The sequence below is a fragment of the Mastigoproctus giganteus genome, chromosome 5 (genome assembly GCF_048544385.1).
Source record: "Mastigoproctus giganteus isolate SK-2022 chromosome 5, ASM4854438v1, whole genome shotgun sequence".
NCBI lineage: Eukaryota > Metazoa > Arthropoda > Arachnida > Uropygi > Thelyphonidae > Mastigoproctus > Mastigoproctus giganteus.
In genome coordinates, this window is record NC_143579.1 from 65,183,061 (window position 1) to 65,208,192 (window position 25,132).

A 25,132-nucleotide genomic window follows, 5' to 3' on the forward strand; every position below is an offset into this window, starting at 1 on the left:
AAGGTTAGCGACAGTCATCAGGGTGAACTACTGCAAGTTCTAGGAAAATTGGGTTTAGCATTGACAAATGCAAGGTACTGTACATGGGTAGCAGTAACCCTAGAGTAACTTATCAACTGTGTGGTACTACACTCAAGGTAGTGGAGAATGTAAAAGGCCTGGGGGTAATTGTGCAGGCAGATACAAAATTCTCTGAGCAGTGCAGACATGCTTCCAGGACAGCTCATGGTGTTTTTCACTGATATACAGAAACTTTTCTAGAGGGATAAGAAGGTGATTATCCCTTTATATAAGGCCATGGTTAGGTCACATCTTCAGTACTGTATACAGGTCAGGAAGCCTCATTTTAGGAATGATGTAGATCTGCTGGAATTGGTGCAGAGAACAGCAACCAGATTGGTGAAGGGAACAAAAGGGTGCTCTTACCTAAAAAGGCTGCAGTTCTGCAAATTGCAGCATTTTGAGGCATGTTAATGGTATTCTTCCACTTGCTGAAGCTACACACATGAGTGGGGCATAAATTCATGTTGAGGAAGGATGGTTGCAGGGTAGATGTGAGGAAGTTTTCCTTCAGCTAGTGGGTGGTTGATTTTTGGAACAGGAACAGGCTTCCATCTGTTGTTGTGAAAGTGGATGGGTTGAATAAATTCGAGGGAGAACTAGACAAATAGGGAGAACTAGACTTGGGATGGAATTTTTTTTTTTTTTTTTTTTTTAATTTATTTATTTTGCTGATGCTACATAAGTTTGCTTTCTTGATCCTTGCAGAGCTTCTACTGGAATCAAAGGAACATGACTGGAAGGATTCATTTCAGATGGATTCAAAGCATGGGTAGTCTATAGGCAATATAATGGATTCCGGTTATTTATGCCACCTGTTAATTGGGGCAGCCGTTTATTTGGGGCAAATCTTAAAAAACAGAACCCAATCGAGAAAATAGCCAGGTTTACTTTGCTTAATTGGGACAACATGCCATTTAATCGGGGCAGGAGACTGCAGCACTGGAGATTACCATACAATTGTCTCCGACTGTACCACGTGGTTCGGTCGGATTTCTGGAGGTCACAACCATAAAACAATTAGCAGTCACTTGTTTATTAGGCTTTTCTGTTAGTGCAATATATCATAAACAGCTAGTAAACTCGATCTTACTGAATTTGCTATAATACCGACAGCTGGAATTCTGTGGGTTATTTTGGTGAAATGTGTTTACACTTCCATGGATTCTTCAATCATATAACAAAATTAATTTTCAGAATCTTCTTTTTACTCCTATTTTTAAAGCTTAGTAACTTGTTACTCCATTCTCACTTGCGAGTATTGTGTTACTTGCAATTTGTGTGTGCCATGTTCTTTCTTATTAATTGCGTATCTTTTTACTGTTTTAAATTTTAACTCCCACCCAAAAATGTCAGTGAACAGAAAAGCCAACTAGTTAGTATGTACATATTACAGTACATATTAATTATTCTGATTGTCACGTATATTCTTCTGATTTTCACATATCATTTAATTTTTAAATTGGATAAAGAGTAAATTTGTGCTTAATATATCTTTACTTTTATAGCCTGTGGATAATATTTCTCCTATTTTTGCTAATTAGAATCGCTGTTTAATAGAATTAAAATTTAATTCACAAATGAGATCAAAATGACCGGCGCTTACTACACATCGCATAGTAAACGGTAGTACTTTACTATGGTGACTCCATTGTAACATGATTTGATTGTACAGTGAACCAATTGTAAAGCAGGGGTCCACTGTATTTTTAACTTTTTTTTACGTGACACTTCGGATAAATGGGGCAGCCACTTAATCGGGCCAAAATGCACTAGTCCCAATGTGCCCCAAATAACCGGAATCGATTATATATTATACCATATTGTGAATTTTGCAATCCAGGCATAAAGGAAGTTATCCTTTTCATAATTTCAACCCACTGCATGGGTTGAAATTAGGGCCAACTATCAAACCTTGTTAATACTACCTCCTCCTCCTCCCATTTATTTGATGAAAACAGGAATGCCATATATGTCGGCATGCAATAAGTGGTTAAAGTTTAATCTCCTTGTTCTCTCCACAGATTTGTCAAAATTTATTTACTTTCTGCACAATTTTTAAATGCATAAAAGGAATAATCTGATAGTTCTCAATTTCATCTTCATTACAATTCTTTGCAGCTCAGTCAGCTTCTTCACTGCCACATGCCCATATCACTGATGATCCAGCATATCATCATTATATCCTGATTTAGTTTGAAATGCAATTATTAAATGATGCACAGTAAGGTTATTTCCAACGAGAGCAGTTATAGTACATAAGGTATCTATACAGCAGGCCCTTGTTATAACGTGGTTCGCTTTACGCTGATTCGCTATAAAGCTGTTCTTATATTATAACCCGTATCTGACTATTACGCTGTCACAAATCACTATAACGCTCTTTTACAAATTGCATTTTTTGGCATATTTAATGAAAAATCTTTTCATTTGATGTAGTCGATAGCTTGAAAATGAATAGCAAAACAGCATTAAAATGTTTCCCACACTCAGTGAAATTTTCTCGCACGCTAATTTAATTGCAGTACAGTGTATTGTTATGTATTCCGAGATCAATATTTTTAAAAATGATCAAGTATATTGCATGTAACATATGCGTTATATGCATTTATCCGAAGTCTAGTCATCACTCAGTACAGTATTAGACATCGTGTGTAACGGACAGTTTACTTGAACATTGTATCATAATTAATGCAACCAACGCAGTGACATTTTCAAAGAGTTAATAATGGCAAACAAGAATGAAAAAGCAACGACGTCTGAACACAGTATGAAGACTATAAATGTAAGGAAAAGACTGAATTTTAAAATTAAATTAGACGTTTTCAAGCGAATCGATTTCGGTCAACGACAAGCAGATGTGTGCCACAATTTAGGCCTGGCAAGCTTAACTATAAGAACAATTATAAAAAATAAAGAATTAATTTTAGCAGCGGGGAAGACAGCTGTTCCACTGCAAGAAACTAAATTGGTAATGGCGAGGCCGGCTAGGATTGAAATGGAGAAACTTTAACTAATTTTATTAAAGATAATATCCAATGCAGAATTCAGTTAAGTTAAATATTATAAATAAAAAAGAGAGAGAGAAATTAGCCAAATGATGATCTGAAGAAAACTCACATAAAAATAAAAATATGGAACCATTTAAAACTGGCAAGGGCTGGTTGAATAGATTTAAAATCCAGGGAGAAGCCGCAAGTGCAGATCAAGGAGCCGAAACTTTCAAAAAAAAATTTGTTAAAATTATTGAAGAGGGGTATTATGTGTTATACTTCTCAACAAGTTTTTAACATAGATGAAGCAGGACTTTTGTGGAAACGAATGCCTAAAAGAGGTTTCGTATTGAAAGAAGAAAAAACATGCCAGGTTTCAAAGCGACAAAGGATCGGTTGACTTTATTGTTGGGTGGGCTGCGGGAGATTTAAAATTAATACCCCTTTTAGTTTATTTGGAAGAGGGCCAAAGTTCAACCCAAAATCGACACATTTTTCATGATTAAATTCATCAATTAAATTAAATCAATTAAAATCAATTTAGATCAATTAAATTCATGATTTTAATTGGAATTTTAAGTTTAATTTTGATACGTAAGTAGTTACCATATAATTATATATGTATGTAATGCAGAATATTTTATATATACAAATATTTGAATATTAAATATTTCAACCGACATTTGTGAATCTTTTCACTACCATTTATTATTGATTAGGAAATATCCTATGGCGCCGACTGCAACTCACAAATACATATGTTACCTTATGGGAAAGCGGCGCTTGCTTAGCACGGATTCGCTTAGAGCTCCGTTTTTCCGGAAAAAATTATCAGCGTTAAGCGGAGGGTCACCTGTATATATTACAGCGTAGAAAATTTAAGGTCTTTCTATGCCATCCATAGACAGATGGCTTTGATCACATGTAACTCAATATTCAGTATCCCAACAATGATTGAAATGGCTTTAGACACATCTCAAAGGCTCAGAAATAATGCTGCCACTTCTACTAAGGTCTTCGATATCTATTATTGTTTCGGCACCATGAGGGGCATGTAACTGGTGCAAGTTCAGGAGAGAGAGGGAGAGAGATGTTAACGTTAAATAGCAGCTAAGGAGGCTCAGAGGTTACATTTAGTGCAAAGATTATTCCCCATTCAGAGAAGAGATCACACAGCCCAATTACAATTGGATGATTTTCATTTGCTTTTTGAAAAAAATATGAAACGTTTATTTTCAAATAGACAACAAATAATTTTATTTTAATTTGTAATGTTCCATTTCTTCTGCATATAAGCTGTGCAGAGAGGTTCTTAAAGCTCCTAACACAGTAAAAAACACTATGGTGGATGACATACAGCTGAGGAAGGAAGCTTTTTTGTATGGCTGAAGCATAAACTGATGCACTATAATCAAGTTGGGATCTAACAAGAGATTTATACAGATATAGCAGTGCATGTCTCTTTGCACCAAAATGCATGGTTATAAACTCCGTATGTTTAGTTTTGAGAGAAATGGTACAAAGTTTTAATATGTGGTCTTGAAATTGGTGTCCAGTGTCTTGGGCCTAGATAGAGAGAGAGAGAAAAAAAAAAAAAACTGACCACTAGGAATGGTATTTTGCTCAAATATATGGTTGGATCTACACGCAACTTACAACTTACAGAAACAGAGTTGTTTCTGTAAGTTGTACGTTTCTGTAATTAGTGCATCCGGGTCTCAACTTTACCATTCACCACCTGCAACATTCAAATTTTGAGTGTGATATGTCAACGGTTGAAGAAATAACTATCTACCTTATTACTCACTCTAATGACAAGAGGACTGCACTCAAGACTGGACCCTGAGGAATCTCCTCCTCTTATATGTGCATGGTTAGATGACCTCCTCTACATTGAATTTGGAAAGCTCTTAAAATAAGAAGTATAAGAATATTAACTGTAAGCCAGTCAGTAGAGATCTTGAAAAATTCTACTCCTCCATGCAGTCAGAAACATTTCAACATCAAGATTTACTGTAATTAGGTGCTGCTTTCTAATGAAAGCATCCTGATCTTTGTTTCAGTCTGAGCAGGTAGATCCAAGGTAGAGGAGCAGTTCTTCCTAAATTCCAAATTGTATACAGCAACCATGTGAGTCTTCATCACAATATCCACTCTAATATTTTATTTAGACATATGGATTTGTTGGATCAGCAGATCATTCCCAGTATTAGGGATAGGAAGAGTAATTACATACCTCCAAGCAGATGGATAGGTATTGCTACAAAAAAAAAAAAAAAAAAAAAAAAAAAAAAGTAAGCAGTTAACAGGGTCTTTCAAACTTTCGGTAGAGAGATGATTTATCATTATATGGGTGCCATCCTGACCTGGAGCAGCATTTGGACTTGACTGTTCCAATTTCATATTCAACTGTTGAAATTTCTAGAATAGAAGATTACAGCAGATGTCAGAAAGAAAGATTCTACACATAGGATTCAGCAGTTATCTACAGTACATTCCACTGCAGGAATTGGGAAATCACATTACAATAAAACCTTGTTAATTTGAAGTAAAAGAGACCAAAGTACATCAGTTTTGATTTAAACTTCCTACATGGTAAGAATGCCCATAACAAAGAAAAAATTTTAGTCAGATACTCCTATTAACACTATACTGAATTTTGACAATTCTCGTTTAAATTAACAACCTTTTAGTTTTGTTGTGGTAGACATTTGTGAAAAGATTCCTGTGAACAGAGTTTTAATAAATTACCTATAGTGCTGACAAGAAGCCCACCGGAACTTGAAATGATTAGTCCACAACACAAAATCAATTGAGCATAACACTAAAAATAAACCATTTATTGCTTAAATTGTAGAAAAGGGAGGATGTCATGCTGTATTATTTCCTGATAATTATTCTCCTACTTTAAGGCCACGATGACCTGAAATTGCCCAAAGATGAACGTTAATAATTAACTGGTTCATTTGATGTAATCCATCGCAGCTGCACAACCATTATGGAGAATGCCTCATCAAAAAAAAAAAAAATCAAGAGTCCCCATATCAATACTAAAGATTATGTAGAAGCAACTGATCAAAACAATAAACAACCATCTCCATAAGTCAACAGTAGGCATAGATGGCATTTTCATCTTCGTTATCAAGATATGTATTGTCTTTCATAATAGACACCATTCTTAACGTCCATTCATTCTTAATCCTAAAATCTGGAGTGATAACAAATATTGGGAACAGTTATTTCATCAAGCCCATCCCCAAAATCAGGAATCCAAATACACCCAAATATTACTGGCCAATCTCAATAAACTGCACACTACTAAAAATCTTTGAGAAAACTATCCTTGAGATGCTCATATACAACACTGTCCACAACAACGACTTACTATATAATCTGTTCAGAATACAGAAAAGAAACACTAAATAAGAAATCTCAAATTGGTATTATTTTCTTTGGAGTATGACTGCCTCTCAGTGTCTAGCCTTACTCATACATTGCAAAGCATCTTTAAAATTTCAAGTAACCTCCTCAAAGTTATAAAGTCTACCTCAGCCAAGGGTGTTAATCTCTCATAAGTATCTTCAGGAGACCAAAGTTGTCCTCTCGGGTCTTCGGTTTTTCAGCCATTCTGGAACCATTTCTGACAACATATGATAGTTTTTCTTCTTATATAGATGATTATAAGATGTACATTAAGTCAGATGATATAGGAGACACCCACCCCACAAACAGAGTTGTAAATGTGGCCATTCTGAATCTTGAGAAATGCATTCAAAAAATAGACCCTGAACTCAATCCGATAAAAAGTCTGCACATGGTAATCACAAAAAGAAGAAAAAAGTTGGACATTGAAGCTTATCTCAATGGCAATGAGGTTCAGAATGTGGAATCCCATACTGACGTAGGGCTTCCCTGAGAAACAAGCCTCACTTTTCAAAACCATCATTAAATATAACCAGCTTTGCCTTTTATCAATTCGCATGTATACTTCAGCGATATGGTCTTCTGCTCCCCAAATGTACATCAACAAACTCTCTTAGCAGAATACTCTATACAGAGCTGGATGAATAAAGTTGATGGAAACTCACCACACAATCTCCAGACAAATACTTTATACACCTATATATATATATATATATATATATATATATATGTGTGTGTGTGTGTGTGTGTGTGTGTGTTTCACCTCAAGACAGATGAGGTTCTTGATTCCTCACAGCAATGAGGGTCATGGTTATTCTACTATTCTTATCATCAAATCTATGACCACTGTGACCAATGGTTCTACTGAAATTACTTTATATGCTACGCCTTGCTGCTAAACAGGGAATTTTACTGTTATTTATTTATATATAATAAATCATGTATATGTAATTTTTCAATTATGTAACAACATGCTGCATAATTTTATTTAAATTCCATTTATTCAGACTACAGTATATATACAGTAAACCCCCGCTATTCGCAGTATCTGTATTCGCGATCGCCGATTTAATATAAAATGAAACCTAAAAACATGTGAATTTTAAAGCGCCGTGAACATTTTCCGCCATAAAAAAAAAACATGGGTGTGGCTAAAATTATCTTTCCCAGTCAAAACAGTGCTCAGTGGGTGGGGGGGGGAGAGGGGTGACAAAATCGCGAGCGTGGATGTTTCTCGCTAATCCTTGTTCAGTATGTGTTATGTTATTTTTTATTTTGTTATTTGGTTTTTTTTTAGGAGCATTAGCAACTAAGGCCATATTGCTCCGGGATATGCGGTGGTCATTCCTGACCTTTCCGCATCCTCTGTATTTGGTGGTGACGGGCTCGAACCCCGGTCTAATCAAGAAGCGTGTGCTACGCACTGCTGCTCCTTCCCACCTGGCTACGGAGGCGCCTGTATGTGTTATGTGCTTGTCATGGAAGGTTTCGTCGTTTGTTTAATTTATTTAATTTATATGCTCATAAATTAAATAAATTTATCAATTTATAAATTGATATGCTTACAAAAGTGATAAATCTACCGTTTCGCAGTGTAAAACAGACTTTTTCGAGTGTGTTAACGGAAGAAAGTGACTTTATTGTGAACAAGTTCTTTCTAACCCGTACAAAAATATCGCTACGAATAACAAGGGAAATGTGAATGTGAAATTATCAAAGAAGGTGATGACATTGGCGAATAAAATTGAGTTATTAGACAAAATTTCTAATGGTGAAAGTGTCTTCTCAGTGGCAAAACATTAGAAAATCAGTGAGTCAACGGTATGATCAATCAAGAAATCGGAAGAAAAAATCCGCCGTAGTGTCCGTGAAAACGCGCTAATTGCTTCAAAAATTTGCTCTGTAATTCGTAATGTTAAATTAGAAAAAATAGAAAAGCTTTAAATCTGTGGACAAAACACCGAACTCAAAATAAAATTCCGTTAAGATCACTCATCATTCGTGAAAAGGCAAAACTCCTTTATCAACACTTTAGCGAAACTGGTGATAGCACTGGCGGGATAGGTTTTTGTGCTAGCAAAGGCGCTGGTTTGAAAGATTTGTTTGAAATTTGTAATAAATATTACATTTAATATTAAATTGTTTCTTATTTTCATTTCGATGCCATATGCTTGCATTTCACTATGTACATAGTCATATCATGAAGGTACATATAATACATACATAGACAAAATTTTAGACTAGTTTTTCTTATATAATTCATACTTTTGAATGGAACCCTTTTATTACTATGGGAGCCATAATTCAGTATTCGCGTTTTCGGTATTCGCGGCATTTCTCAGGAACGTAACCCCCCCGCGAATAGCGGGGGTTTACTGTATATATAAATAATGGCTGTTCTAGAAGTGCAGCTCACAGGTAATAAACTAGTATAAAAATAAAATAGTTGAAAATCACCAATTATTTGATATGTACCAAATAATAAGAGATATAGATTTAAATAATTATTAGATATTACACATTATTCCAAGTTACTACACTCCATCTGTTCTATATGAAATGAACAATAACAAAATTTACTCATACACTTTTCCAATGAACACTGGGTTCTTCCCATGTCAGCACATGGCCTGCGACAGCAAAATATGAAGAAAGGAGAGGAGAGGTTCAAATAACGAAGAGTGCCATGCACACTCTTAAGAAAATCATGTGTGCAATTTACAACATATTATGAGATTGGAACCAACAATTCTTTTACATCTCTTCTCAGAAGGGGACTAGAGAGACAGTTACAGATGAAATTCTTGTACAACTTATAGTGTTATAAAGAATTAGTGCATAATAAAAACTGTATAAGTTACAAAATGTTACACATGAATAGTCACCTTGTGCTGAATGACAAGTGTTTCCAGTATATCAAGATCTTGAGGTAAAGAAGCTTGTATTCTATTTTTCAGCATTTTTTCCTTTTCGTTCAAAGAATTCTGCAGTGTAGACACCAAATCTGTGAATTTACGTCCAGGACTTTTAGGTGCCTTGTCACCTAAAGGCAATAAAAATGATTAAAGTCTCATCAAAAATACAGTTAAAGTTGGTATTCTGAGAAAATAAATACAAAAGCAGCCAAAAATTATAAATGTAATAAAACATCAATTAATAACTATACTGGATTTCCATAAAAGAATTCTAATAGTTAAAATGTTCACATTTATACTATCGTATAATGGACAAATACACAGTGATTTTTCAATTCAATTCAATTCCTAGATAGACTTCAGGAATGGTCAGAAAAATGGCAGCTGTGCTTTAATCCAACAAAGTGTAAGGTATTACACCTGGGAAACAGTAATCCCAAAAAAATCTTATTCACTTGGTGGAGTTCAACTAAACCCAGTACTGGAGGAAAGGGACTTGGGTGTTACGATACGGTCAGACATGAAATTCTCTGAGCATTGTAAACAGGTTGCAAGGAAGGCCCATGGTGTCCTATCAATGATCTATCGAACTTTTGCAAGTAGAGATAGGGACGTGGTAATCCCATTATATAAGGCTTATGTTAGACCACACTTGGAATACTGTGTTCAAGTATGGAGACCGCACCTAAAGAAAGACATCGAGCTTCTTGAAAGGGTGCAAAGAAGGGTAACTCGCCTGGTGAGATCGGCAAAAGGGCGTCCTTATGAAGAAAGACTTCGAATATGTGGGTTGCAGAGTTTGGAAACTAGACACCTTAGAGGAGATTTGATTGAGGTGTTTAAGGCTCTGAGAGGCATCAGTAAAATGAATGAGGCCAAAATTTTCAAGATTATAAATGATGCTAGAACTAGGGGGCATAAATTCAAGTTACGGGGGGAAATGTTTAGATTAGACTGCAGGAAGTTTTATTTTAGCCAGCGAGTTATAAATTACTGGAATAAGTTGGGTGGTAGAGCCCGACAGTTTGGGGAAATTCAAAGGTCATCTGGATAGTACTTTCGGGTAAGGGAGGCGCATAGGATGATAGGTTTAATTTCCTTTTTATTTATCTTTTATTTTTTTTATTTATTAATTATTATTATTTAGTTATTTTATTTATTTATTTATTTTTATCATTGTTTTGTTCGGATTTTTTTTTTTTTTGGCTGGTGCAGCATAAGCCATAGGCTTTCTTGCACCATGCGGCCGTTACTAATACTAATACTAAACTCTTTAAGTTATGTGGAGGAGAACAGAAAAATAACAATAATAATTTAAAGTAATCTGCACACACAACAGATACATACATCAAAGGAAATTATAATCAACATGTTCTTGTTCTGTTAAGCTGAATAATGAAGTTCTGCAGTAAAACTTGCAATGTTTCTGTGCTGACTTATGACTTGCCTTGTTGTGCTGAAACATTCAAATTACCTGTTAAAAGATCAGTTTCAAACATTGCCTTTGAGTTATACCCCATTGAAAATAGTCATATGGATTTAAATCTGATAATTTACTCTTTATACACTCCAATGTGAAAGTAAAACCTCCACCACAAATATTAAAAGGAAAAAAAAAAATCTTTCTGTGGGCATTCTTTCTCCAAAAGATTCCATTAAAAAAAAACTAGCCCAACACATCTGCTGTATGAGGGGCTGTTACCTTGTAGAAACTGCATTTCAGTGATATCAGCTCTACAATCAATAAGAAAAAGTCCAATCTGCAAGAATCCAGGTAAACTTCCAATATATGAAAGGACACAAAATAATGCAACTCAATAAAAATTCAAGGGACAACAACACAAGGATTTTCTTAAGCCCAATAATAAGCATTTTGTTTGTTCACAAGTCTAAAAAGAAATACACTGGTTTTTAAGAGGTGTGGCCTAAAATATTATACAAGTCAGAACAGTCAATTTTTCTCATTGCTTATATTCTCTCACTTAGCTTATATTAATTTTTTATGAGAAATGTTGCAAACTTTTTAAAGGACTCTTCATCTGGCTTCATCAACTAAGTCAAATTTGCATAGAGAGGAGCACCCAACATATATTTTTTTGCAGATAAAGAAGATTATCTTAAAACTGTTTAAACTTTCATTGTGTTCCTTTGATATGCTCCTTTTGTGACAGCTTAAGTGGCATGACATATCACCAGCTGTCACTCATTTGGTGAGATCTTGGTTTGATGCCAGTTGATGAGTAGAGGCATTTCTGAAGTCCTTGGTTTGTAAAGTGAATCAGGGTCGTATTACTTATTCAGGCTGTCCTATATATTCGAAAACTCTTGCTATTGATCACAGCAGAACAATAATTTTTGTGTACTAGATGTAGGGAATGTAATGATCTAAAATTAAAAATCTTAGTACATTAATAGATGAAATTGGTTCTATTGCATCCCATATTGGCATGAAATAGAAGAAAATGGATTTATGCCCAAGGACAAACTGGAGAACCCAGCAACAACCAAAGCATCTACTGATACACAAGGATGCATTTCTAATTCAGAATTCAGGATATGAATTGATCAGACTATTTTTGTTCAGCATGAGAGTTTTATTAGGGGACTCATCTGAGGAATTTGGAATGGTTTGGTTTTGTTTGGAGTTTATTAGTACATCAGCAAAACAGACTATAATGTGCCAACAGCAGTAAATGAATAAAAACAGTTATAAAAAATGAAAGACAAAAGAGTGATGTAAAATTACAGTGACCCATGAAAATTGGTCACTACATATAAAAAAAAAAAAAAAAAGTCATCAAAAAAGGATTATTCAGCTGTAAAAGAATAAAAAATCGTCAAAACAGATATACACAATATGAATAGTATTTGTAAATATATGTATATGTACTGTAAGTATATGTAAAAAGTATATTTTAAATAGATCTAAACAAATATATCAATTTAAAATAGTTAAAAGAGCCAACACATGGTATTTGCTATAAAATATGTCTGACCATATAGGGCTCAGCCAAGTGGCCAAAAAGCATTAAAAGGTATATGTTGTTCAAGTCTAAAAACATGGACATTCAGTTAAAATATGTCTAATTGTTTAAAAGTGTCACAATCCACACACACATAGGAGAGTCATCAGCCCTCAGCAGAAAAGAATGCTTAAAATTACTCTGTCCTATGTAGAGGACATCAAAAACAACTTCGTCTCTATGGTTACTGCCCAGACTAGACTACCACGTTTGGATTACAGGCTTAATTTGATATGACTTCTTTGTGACCTGTCCATGCCATTACCACTGGGAGTATAATATATTTTGTATTATTTGCCTGTAGTCTGTATAGGGGACCAGCAGGCTGTGACTCCTCTGCAATTGTGATGGTCTGGCTGCAGTGTCTCCCAGATCATTACCCATAATCCTAATGTGGCTTGGGCTCGAGAAGAAGCAGATCAAATGAAATAACATACATCTATATACCATACACCTTTGATAATTATTGGTCTTATATGTAGTCCAAGGCTACTTCTATAGCATAAAACTCTACAGAGTGTATACTACACTCCTTGGGAATCTTCTCAGAGACTGTACTATCTGAGAAGACTGCAGCAGATCCCACAGTTCAAGCCTTCAGTAAAGACAGGCAGGAAATCAGAGCAATCAGATCAATGTGCAGCACAGAAGTGTAGGTACATGGTGAAGTACTGGCCTTTCACCATTATTAATGAAGGAGTTGCATGGTGAAAAGTGGGCATGCCAGGGTGGAAGCACTTGCCTTGGTCACCAGGCAACATTGTCTAACTTGATGTTAAGCTCTCTGAGCAGCTCTTGGTTGGAATACTGATGGGTGTTATAGAGATTTCCCATTGTGACTTGAAAATAGATGTCCATGTAGCGTAGTCTGGCAAGGATAACAGTTTAGAAGTACATTTTAGTGACAACTGCTTTCGTCAAAATAAAAGAGGTGGTTCAGTTGCTTCAACATATAAACTCTGGACAGGGGATGTGCTAAATGCTTCAGTAACAATGTAGAAGGCTTGATAGTGAACTAGGGTTTTCCCATCAGAGTACCTGTTTCCAGCAGATGCATACACTTGGACCTATAATCTAATTTAGATTGGATAAGTACACAACAGAGATGGAGTAAAATGCAGCAGTCTGCTGCCTAATTATTGGATGAGATGGCATGTAACAGATTAAGTCCCCTTGTGCACTTTGTACACAGCTGACAAATATGTGGTAGAAATGTCAACTTACTATCAAATACAAGCCCCAAGAATTTAGTCTCGTGTGCTACTGGAATGATATTTGGTTTGAGCTATAGTTCTGGTTCGGGGCGAAGGTTCTGTTTGCAACAGAAATATACACAGACCTTTCTTTGAGATGAAAACATGAACCGATTAGTCATTGTCAGGTAGTGAGATGGCTTGTTACAATTGCCCTTTTAATGATCCCCATTGCAACAGTGCCAGAAGACACTGAAAAGATACAAAAATAAGAAAAAATACTGAAATAATCAACAAGTAGGACACTTTTCACTGTTGCAGGAAGTTGTTTAGTAATAGAATTAACCTTGATAACAAAAAAGCATAACACTAATTAGACCTGACCCTTGGAGAACTCCCACCTCTTGGCAAAAAGATCAAGAGAGAATGGATCCCCCCATACAAACTTGGAATAAAAAGTTTAACAATAAATTTTTTAATAAAAAATTCTAAATCTTTTAAAATTCCAAATCTCTAAGCCATGACACACTTTTATCATATCAGAAAATTGAAATCAGGTGCTCGCATTTCAGGAAAGCATCTTGAATAGATATTTCCAGTCTTACTAAATGGTTATGTGCTGACCTGTTCCTTTAGAAGTCAAATTTTTTTCTGGAAAGTTTTTTGTTATTTTTTGGTTTTTAGGAGCATTAGCAACTAAGGCCATATTGCTCCGGGAATATGCGGTGGCCATTCCCTGACCTTTCCACATCCTCTGTATTTGCTGGTGATGGGCTCGAACCCCGGTCTAATCAAGAAGTGTGTGCTATGCACAGCTGCTCCTTCCCACCTGGCTATGGAGGTGCCTTCTGGAAAGGAGGTTCCTTTGCTTCTAAATACTACATGAAGCAGACATTGGCCATCCTTTCCAGGATCTTGCACAAGTAGCTTGTCAGAGAATTTGGGCAGTAATTATTCAGAATTTTTGGATTCTTTCCTAGCTTGGGGAAGGCAAGCATGATTACCTTATGCCAGGAGTCCGGAAACTGGTCTTCAAGACAGATTCTGTTGTACCTACAGAATAGCCTGATCCACAGATTCAGATGAAAGATTTTTAATTGTCTCATAATGGTGGATGTCATTTGACCTGAAAGCACTTACTTAGAGATAGTGCCACTTTCATTCCCCTTTCTGTGAAAGGCTAGTTGTAGTCCTCAAGTTATTTGAAGAAAACTTCAAATGTTGCTGCTTTCAACTATTTTTTTTTTGGCAGAAACTCAGGGGAATAATGTTTTGGCACACACTTTAGGAAATGTGTTAGCAATTGCATTTGGATCTGCAGTTGCACATCTATTATTCTCTAGGATCGTTGAATGGCATGATGTGTACCCTTCATTTCCTGAACTTTATCCCAGATAAGCTTAGGTATTGCCACCTGGTTGACAGAAGATCTGAAGCTAATCAAAGATTCCTTCTGAATCTGACATATAATGTAACATGCTTTGACACATGAATGTTTCAAGGCTAATAGATTATTTGTGGTAAGAGAGTGACAAAATATCCCCCTCCCATGCCTTGTTTTGAACCTTTTTTGCTACTGCACATTCTGCATTCCCCCATGGTTTCGGAATGGTGGAAACTTGATTCACTCTCTTCACACACACACACACACAACTGCAATAGACAATACTGTCTATAATTATTATTATTAGCTATATGGTGCAAGGAAGCCTGGGGCTTATGCTGCACCAGCCAATTAATGATGCACTTAACTGCATTATTAATTGGTTCCTAGTCGACTGCAGTGGTACTAAATGTTGCTAGATGTTTGAAGGCATTCTAGTCAGCATGATAATTCCATCGTGGTATTCCCGACTGGTGGTATGGTCTCCCATTGTAAAGAGTGAATATCACGGAGAAGTGATCACTACTATAAAGGTAGTCTTCCACCACCCACGTATGCACACACACACACACACACACACACACACACACACACACACACACACACACACACAGAGAGAGAGAGAGAGAGAGAGAGAGAGAGAGAGAGAGAGAGAGAGAGAGAGAGAGAGAGAGAGAGAGAGAGAGAGAGAGAGAGAGAGAGAGAGAAGGGGATGATATAGAGAGATTAATCACAGTAAATGTATGGGTAGGCATGTGGAAGAACATTTAGAAGTGGCCAGGCCATTGTTTGAGCATACAATAGCCCAACCCTACAGAGTAGTATGGCCATTGAAATTCCCTAATAATAGAAAAGGGAATAGCAATTGCTTAATAAGATCATCAAAGTCTGACGGTGGGGGGGGTGTTCCCAGGTGGCAAACAGATGGAGGAAACAGTTAAGAGAAACATACTGTTACAAACTGCTACAGCTTCTAAGTTGGTGATAAGTGGCATAGCTTGAAAAGAGGTACAGTTACCCACAATAATGGCAACTTCTCCATGGGCAAGTTCATCTCCAGCGCTGTCTTTGTGAATAATTGTACAGTTATGCAAGTGAAGGTCTTGACATTCTCACTATTTTGATGGAATCCATAATTCCATTGGAAGAATTTGAATTTGGCCATTATTTAGATTTGCTGGATCCGCTGGTCAGCTTCCAGAGGGCTGAAAGTTTTATTTTCTCAGTCCTGGGTTTATTTTATTTATTTATTTATTTTTTTTTTTGGAAAGAAATGGCACTGGCTTGTGTTCACTTTTTCCTCTTCTCCAAGAATTCAAAGACTGAGTCACCTTGTACCTCCTTGATTTTGACATTCACTTATTCTTTTGTTTGGGTGGATCTTCCAGATTTTTTTTTTTCTTTCCCACAGTGTTTTAGCAGGGGCAGAGCTCTAGGAGGTACTGATATTGGAGTGGCAGTTGGTTGTGGTTTTTGAGAGCTCGATAAATAATGTGCAATGGGAGCGAATGGGGGAATAGTCATATAAGTTTGAATCCCAATGGAATGCTTCCCTACAACTTTCTCAGTACATGTAGGCTTATTTCTATATATTGGCTTCACTATTTTCCTTGCCTCCTGTTAGGATATGTTCAGCTCTGCCTTGAGTCTCTATAGATAATTTCCCCCTTCCACTGCTGGCATGCTCTTGAGTACACAGAGTATTCTCATTGGCAGTTGATACATTCAGGTTTTGTGGCTGAACATCCCATGATTTCATTGTCCTTTGCACCACACTGAGTGCACGCAAGGGCACCACTACAGGTCATTTTGCAAGTGTCCATCTATTTGACCCAAAGCATCTTAAGGGATTTGGTATATATGGCCTTATCAGGCAGTGTAGGTATCCAGCTGTGATGGAATTGGGAGATGTTGGCAAGTTGAAAGTAAGGATGAGGTTTCTAATGGGTACTAGATTCCCATCCCTATGTACAAATATTCTCATTACAGCAGTCACTTCTTGTGACAGATTTCTTCCTCAACACTTCCATAAGATCCCACCACAAGATGAATTTATGAGAAGTAACTGTAATTGGAATTCCCCCCATAGAGGTAGCTCAAAGCAACTCTGAATACTTTTCATTTTTGGTTTCTATTAAAATATCACCAGAACATAGCCATTTGCTGACCCTACCAACCCTTCCAGAACTTTCTGAATAAAGAAGGGCAACATCTTCCCAATGGGTTTTCAGTAGTGGAATGAATTAACAGGAAGCATAGTGTAAGCCCCAGTGTTTCTTCTCTTCTGATTGTTTTGCTGCATTGGAGATATTATGTTCACCTATATTAGTATGTAGTAGGGACTTTTTGGGGTTCCAGAAGAAAAGTTTTGATTATCAAGATTAATGAATGTTGTCGGGGTGTTTTTTTTTTTTTTTTGTTTAGTGCCCAGGCTCCTCCACCTGCCATAATGCATAAATGGGGCTCCAACTAGCCAGCAAGCAATAAATGTGCTCAGGTGTGGGATGCCAAGGCTACCCAGACACCATACCTTCATCTCCACCAGCCCAAATTCTGTTTCTCAGACCAAGAGAGAGCAGGGGCATGACATCGACACTATTGACACTTTCAGGTGAACCCACTAGCCAATTGATCCTGGGCAAGCCATCCTGGGACCACTTATGTTGTCGAAGCAGGGGATCAGCATTGTTAAATGCTTGTGTTGAAGATTGGCCCTCAACCACCAAGGTCACCCTTTCCAAGTTTTTACAGGTCACAGCAAACACACTAGATCCCTATGGTGGTAGCTTGGAATCTAAGCTGTGGACACTGGACCCTAGTGATGCTAGTCTGGAAGACCAGCAGCATCACTGGGCAGTCCTGTCACCATGTTCAAGTGCCCACCATCATGAAAAAAAATGAGATCATGTTTTGTAATAAAGAGAGTTGGAGCAGAACTAGAACAATAATTGATGATGTAACCAGTCATCAGTTCTTTAGGGAATAGTTTTGATTAAACACATTAGTAGTAGTGACATCAGATGTAAATGAACTGAGGCTCTAGTTGACAGGTATAGGACCATAGCATTAACATTGTGTCATGATTTTGCAATTGAGCAACAAACAAATATCAAACTTTAAACTGGGAAAATCTGCGACACAAACATATTAAATTTAAAAACTATGGTGACAAAACATCCCAATGTGTTTGAATGGTATAAGTGGTTCACAGATGGATGTGAGAATGTTTTCAGTGTCCCAAAAATTGGACATCCGTCAACCTCTTAAAATGAGGGCATAGTAGAAGTTCGGGAAATTGCAGCAAGAGATCATCACTTGACACTAAGAATGATGGATGATGAGTTGGATATGAATAAGGAGATGATTTTTCAAATTCTGCACAAAGATTTAGGGAAAAGGAAGGTATGTGCAAAATTTGTGCTGCACAGCCTCACAGATGATCAGAAGTATCATCGAGTAAAGACGTCATCCAGACTTGCCAAGGCAATCCTAATTTTCTCTACTTTCTATTACAGGAAGTAAGTGTTAGGTGTTTCAGTATGACCCAGAGAGGAGAGCATGCAGTGGACTTCAAAATCATCAATAACCAAAAGAGTTTTATTCGCAGAAGTCCAGAATCAAGACAATGCTAATCATATTTTTTGACAAATACATGGTGTAATTCACAAGGAATTTGTATGTGAAGGAAGGAGAGTCAGTGTTTTGCTCTACATACAAGTGCTTCAAAGATTGTTAAAATGCATTTCCCATGTGAGACCGCAATTTCAAGGCAACTGGTTCTTGTTGACAACAATGCCCTCACCCATTCCACACTTGTTGTGAAAACATTTCTGATGAAACATGGCACTGCACAGATAAACCATCCACCCTACTCTCCCAATCTAGCACATGGAGTTTTCTCTTCTCTTTCCCAAGGTGAAAACTGCCCTCAAAGGAAAGAGCTTTCGGAATGTTGAGGACATAAAGAAAAATGTAACTGCCAAAAGAACATTATCTCTTTGGGTGCCTTTACTGACTCTTTTCAGAAACTTTTAGAATGGCATGATAACTGCATTCAATCAGGTTAGTGATTACTTTGAATAAAAATATAACCATTTTTGATCTACTTCAACTTGGTGTTCTATTTTATTACACCAGTCTGAGAACTTTATTGCAACACCTCATATTAACAGATAAAAAATGACATTACATCCACATTAAAAATGAAATCGCACAACATAGCTGTGAATGTTTTTTTGATCCAGAAAAATCATGTTAAACAAATTTATTTTATTAGATGACAGGTATACAGAAGCTGGACTGTTGCTGCTACTATCCTAAACTCAATATTAGAATTTGAATTTCAGTGTGAATAATTACCTAATTACCAGTTTGCTTAAATATCTTTAAAGCAAATGAGAAAAGTGATGATATGTGCACAACAAGAGAGTTGGCTGTAGATACTGAATATTTTTGTCAATTTAATTTTATTAATGCAGTGGTTTGGCAAACATTTGTTTCTACTCTTAATCAAATATAAAATTCACTTTTAGAGAACATGCTGTGGTAAGAAATAATAACAGCTGTAAAAAATCTAAGATCTAAGAGGCACTTATTTTCTTTAAGAGTCTCAATGTTTAGAAACAGGAAGGAATTATTCTTCTCTCACTTAAAAAAAAAAAAAAATCTGTGATTAAATGACTTACTCTCATCATATGTGATCTTCTGCAAAAGTTCTTGGAACAATTTATTACAGTAGTCCATTTCTTCTTGTAACCTCTTTAAAGTTGCATCATCTTCTGGTCCCTCACTAATCAACTTTTGTGCATCTTCATTTAATGCTCGAATAATTGATTCCCTTTGGGCAATTTCCATACTACGAACCTGTAAATTTCGAATAAAGACATCAATTGTGTTCAAATTTGCAACTAATAAATTTTCTAAATGCATAATGCAAATAAAAAGGTTAATGATTATATTTTAAGAATTTGAATGCTATTGTATTCTTAAAATAAAAATAAGAGAGAGTTATACACACTCAAATTTAGTTCATATCAAGAAACATGCTACTTACGTAATCTATGGCAATGATTCCTGAAGTTCTAAATAATCAAAACAGCTGAAACAGCAGCAGCACTTTCTGCAGTGCAGGATTTAAAAATAATTTCTATACATTTTAATGTAAGTGGAATAAAAGATTATTATAAATGCACCTATATATTCTGTGCATCTATATAATCAAGAAAGCTACTGGAACATTTTCAGGACAAAAGGTTTCTCACTTAATCTTGATGAAGAACATACTGTGATTTAAAAACAGTTTTATGAAGAAACAAAACTGTAGTTTTGGTTCAAAGAAGTTACACCAATTGAGTACTACAACCACATATTGAGAATGCACTGCAAGTGATGCAGAATTATGACAAGCAGCATAAGAGATCCATGTTTCTTCAAGAATGACTGACAGGAAAAAACAACACAAAGTGAAAGAATACATGATCCAAAATTTCTCTATAACATATCTGTGATAATATTTAAATAAAACTAAATGCAACTAGGCATAATATTTTAAGAGTTTAAGATTCTATATCAATATAATATCAGTGTAGATACACCATAGACAACTCTTAAATAAAACCCACCCAATGATGAAAAGCCAACTAGCTTTGAAACAGTGCTGTTTGAGTGTTGGTGCCCACCGAGAATAAGTAACAATAGTCTTCTCTATTAGTGAAGTGTTACTTATTCAACATAGATATTATATAGAATCTTAAACTCTTAAAATATTATGCCTAGTTGCATTTAGTTTTATTTAAATACTATCACGTAAACCTTTTGGCATCTCACATATTGTGTGATTAACTTCACAACTGGATTGTCATGTTTGCAATACCAGGGTACCTGCCCACCCACCGATGAAAAGCCACCTAAGCTTTGAAACAGTGCCGTCTAGGTGGTGGTAGTGGTGGCCACTGAGAATAAATAACAATAGTCTTCTCAATTAGTGAAGCGTTTCTTATTCGAGGTAGTGTAATACATGGGCAACTCGTTGTGAAGGAAGAGCACAATATGAGATACACAGAAAATGATGCCTTTCACACTACTTGTTATTGTTATTTGGTTGTTTTAAGGAGCATTAGCAACTAAGGCCATATTGCTCCAGGGATATGCGGTGGTCATTCCCTGACCTTTCCACATCCTCCGTATTTGGTGGTCATGGGCTCGAACCCTGGTCTAATCAAGAAGCGTGTGCTACGCACTGCTGCTCTTGCCCACCTGGCTACGGAGGCGCCTTCACACAACTACCATAGTTTTTCTTTAAGAGTTGTCTATGGTGTATCTACACCGATATTATATAGATATAACATATCTGTAAAAGTTAATCTGTCTGAGATGAGTTTTAATGAGACAGTCTCACTTGCCACTGCAAGGAGCTCTTCAAAAGTCACATTGAGATCTCACATTCACACTGTGACAGGCCAGCAAGTACCAAAGTGAACAAATTCCACCAGGTGTTTTCAAATAAATTGTGATTAGTGGAGACAACCAGCTGTGATCACCTCCACCAGATTTCTTTACGTGGAGGATTAATCAGTAAATCAGTATCTCATTGTGATTGTTAAGCACTGTTCAAAAGTTACAAAAAAAAAAAAAAAAAAAAAAGGAAAAAAATATAGCAAATATTTGATTATACGCTTCTATTACAAACACTAATATTTTATTGGCACAATGACTTCTCATCTGCTCTTATGATTCTGCGGCTGAAAGGATTAAACCGCCAAAAAGGCCACAGCAGAATAAACTTCACTTTATCACAAATTGCTTTGACGTTGCATTATTTTAAATAAATGACAAACTTTTGGAAGCAATATGCATATTCAGTGCAGAAGGGGGGGATCGAAGAGAGACGCAAGAAATTACAGACCAGTTAGCTTACCAGTTCCAGGGAGAAAAAATAATGGAGTCACTAGTTAAAGAAGTAATGCATGACCATCTAGATAGGAGTACTTGTGTATGGGAAATCCTGTCTGACCAATTTGACTGGATACTATGATGAAGTCACAAAGAAATTGAATTTCGGGAAACTTTTGATAGTGTTACAGATAAAGGACTGCTATACAAATTGGAGCAGTGTGGCATTGGATAAAAGGATGGTTGTTTGTTAGAAGACAGAGGGTGGTTCTCAATGGACACTGCTCTTCTTGGACTAATGTTATCAGTGGAGTCCCCCTCAGGTTTTGGTATTGAGCCCATTATTGTTTTCTATATTTATTAATAATATTGATGAAGGCATATCACGGTAAATATTCAAGTTTGCAGATGATACAATAGTTGGCAAATGGTTAATGATAGTATGCTACTGCAACAAGATTTAGTAAAATTAGGATTAGGCAGATGGGCTGAGAAATAGCAAGTGAACTTTAACATTGATGAATGCAAAGTACTGCATCAGGTAGCATTAACCCCAAAATATGGTACCAACTGTGTACCACACTCAGGCAGTGGAAAATGAAAGACTTGGGCATAATTGTGCAATCAATCACCTGCTTTAGCCAGCAGGTGATTGATTGCTGGAATAAACTTCCAAATGTTGTTGTGAAAGTGAATAGCTTAAATAAATCGAGGAAAAACTAGACAAACTATTGGAGGGAATGGATAGATGAAACGGGAACAGTTTTTTTTTTCTTTTTTGGCTGATGCTATATAAGTTTGATTTCTTGTATCATTTGCCACTACTAATACTAATATGTCATTTATTTTATTATGTTATTTTAAAAGATGACTGCCGTGATAATTTTCAGACATTGCCACTCCCTACTAATTTTGCAAGTGTTCTCAAGTTAGTTCAAATATTTAAATAAACATCAGATTAACTGTGGGGTGATACCAATTATTTAAAAGCAGGTGTAATACAAAGGTCATTTGTGGCAAATTGTAGTTAGTGATGTTTTAAATCATTAACACTATTGCATTTGCCAGGCAGTTTAAATCCTACTGACCACAAAAATATAGGAGAACATGAGGTAGCCCTCCTACTTTGCTCATAAATAGCAATGTCTAATCAATTAAATAAATAGCAGAACATTATCCTTCTAGTAATTCCACTTGTTTAAAAGTAGTGCAATAACCAATACAACTTATGGTAAAATGAAGTTCATTGAGTTAAAAATATAGGTGTATATATAAATATATATATATATATTTTTTTTTTTTTTTTTTTTTGTATGTATATATATATATATATATATATACATAATTAAGACACTTGAATACCATGTGGACACAGGAAAAAAACAAAATTGGGCGTTTTTATTAACATTTATAAGCACGTTATTGACAAGCACAATATTGACACCAAATTGTCATCTGATGACTTTCTTTAGATGTCCAGGAATGGTGTCACACACCATGTGCTGCATTTTAAGACAGATAACTATGTCCAAAGATTTTCATTGGAATGAAGTACTTAACGTTTCATCACCTCCCAGTAATATTGAAATTTCAGGAGAACAACTAATAAAAGTGATAAATTCACTACCTGACAAGTCCACCACAGCAACTGATGCAATAACACTATTTAGTCTCAAAATTGCTTCTTATTTTATCAGCAGACTCTCCCATCTCAACAACAAAGTAATCAACCATACACAGGCCTTCAAGTTGATTGACTTAGAGTCATGGCAGTTCCAAAAAAGGTTCAATGTGAAAACACCTACGAACTTCAGACCAATATCAATTGCCTCTCCCTTCCTGAAATGCTTCGAGAAGTGCATTTATAATGAGGTTGCACTCACAATCTTTGCAGAAAGGCCCGACCATACCCACTATGCCATGCCTAATAGATATACTGTAACCTGCCTACAGTCCTTATTACAGAAAATACTTCACACCTGGAATGAAATCTACTTTTGACTGTCCAAATCACACCCCTTCTTGCCTTAACTGAAAGATTCTATGGGTTATCCGGCAATGTACTGGAGATTCTCAAAGTCTTCTATCTAGGAGAATGCTTCACTTCACAGGTAAATGACATTATAGTCTGTAAAAGTGTAGATGTAGGAATCCCACGAGGTGGTTCTCTCCCAGTCCTGCTATTTGCTGCAATATTCATTCCATTTATGGATAAAGTTTCAGCATTCTTATTGTATGCTGATGATATTGTGTGATGCAAATGCCATGTTGGTGATTCACAAGCATGACAAACCTCCTCAGAAACAGTAAACAGCTACCCAAACACATTCTGTCAATATACCAAATTTTTTGGGCCTGTCAGTTAATCCTGAGAAGTCAAGACATCACATCTTTACTCCAAGTCAGATGACATCTATTGATATTGCATCATTCTTACTTCTGGAATTAGCAGGAAATGTTCTGATTCCCACTGACAGTGTCAAATTCCTAGGAGTAATCTTTGATGTGAACCTCACCTATAAACAACAAATCTAAGCTGAGTAGGGTGCCTCCGTAGCCAGGTGGGAAGGAGCAGCAGTGTGTAGCACATGCTTCTTGATTAGACCGGGGTTCGAGCCCATCACCACCGAATACGGAAGATGCGGAAAGGTCAGGGAATGACCACCGCATATTCACGGAGCTATATGGCCTTAGTTGCTAATGCTCCTAAAAAAACAAATAATAACTAAGCTGAGTACTCCATAGCCTTGTGAGCCTTCTGGGGAATGAAAATAGATCTGTGCAAAACTCACAATAAACAAATAATCAGGAAATACCTTGCAAACTTACTTCAGTAGTGTGCTCTCCTATGCTGTGAAGTTTGGTCTGCCACACTTTCCACCAACCTTAAGAAACTATGGGATCTCAAATTCTGGCTGATGAGGTGGGCCAACTGCGGTCTCACCAGATCTACATGACATACAAATCCGCACTTTGCACCAACCTTCATTACACGCTCACAATCCACAGAGCTACCATTGGTAATCAACATTTACTAATATCAAATAACTGACTTGAAAAAATGAGAGTGAAATCAAACTGTTAGATGACAGACAATAACATGGACCTTTTACTTGCACGCCATGGAACTAACTATACGGCTATACTCTAAACCAGTGGTCTTCAAACTTGAGATACCCAAGGAACCCTTCTCAATGCGAAAAATCAGTGCAGAACCCATTAATAAATAAGTTTCGTGTAATACATTTTA

The 25,132-nt window shown here is 36.3% G+C and overlaps 1 protein-coding gene across 7 annotated transcripts in view; it reads right to left on the bottom strand.

The window, feature by feature from the left end:
• LOC150085455 (uncharacterized) overlaps positions 1 to 25,132 on the bottom strand; it is a 1,845,429-nt gene that overhangs the window by 1,176,070 nt on the left and 644,227 nt on the right. For all 7 annotated transcript variants that reach the window (XM_090374043.1, XM_090374041.1, XM_090374042.1 and 4 more), the window contains 2 exons: positions 19,677 to 19,854; positions 9,362 to 9,519 (listed from right to left, as the gene is read on the bottom strand). In XM_090374043.1, coding sequence (XP_090230169.1) covers positions 9,362 to 9,519; positions 19,677 to 19,854 — 336 coding nt within the window. The remainder of the gene's footprint in view (positions 1 to 9,361; positions 9,520 to 19,676; positions 19,855 to 25,132) is intronic.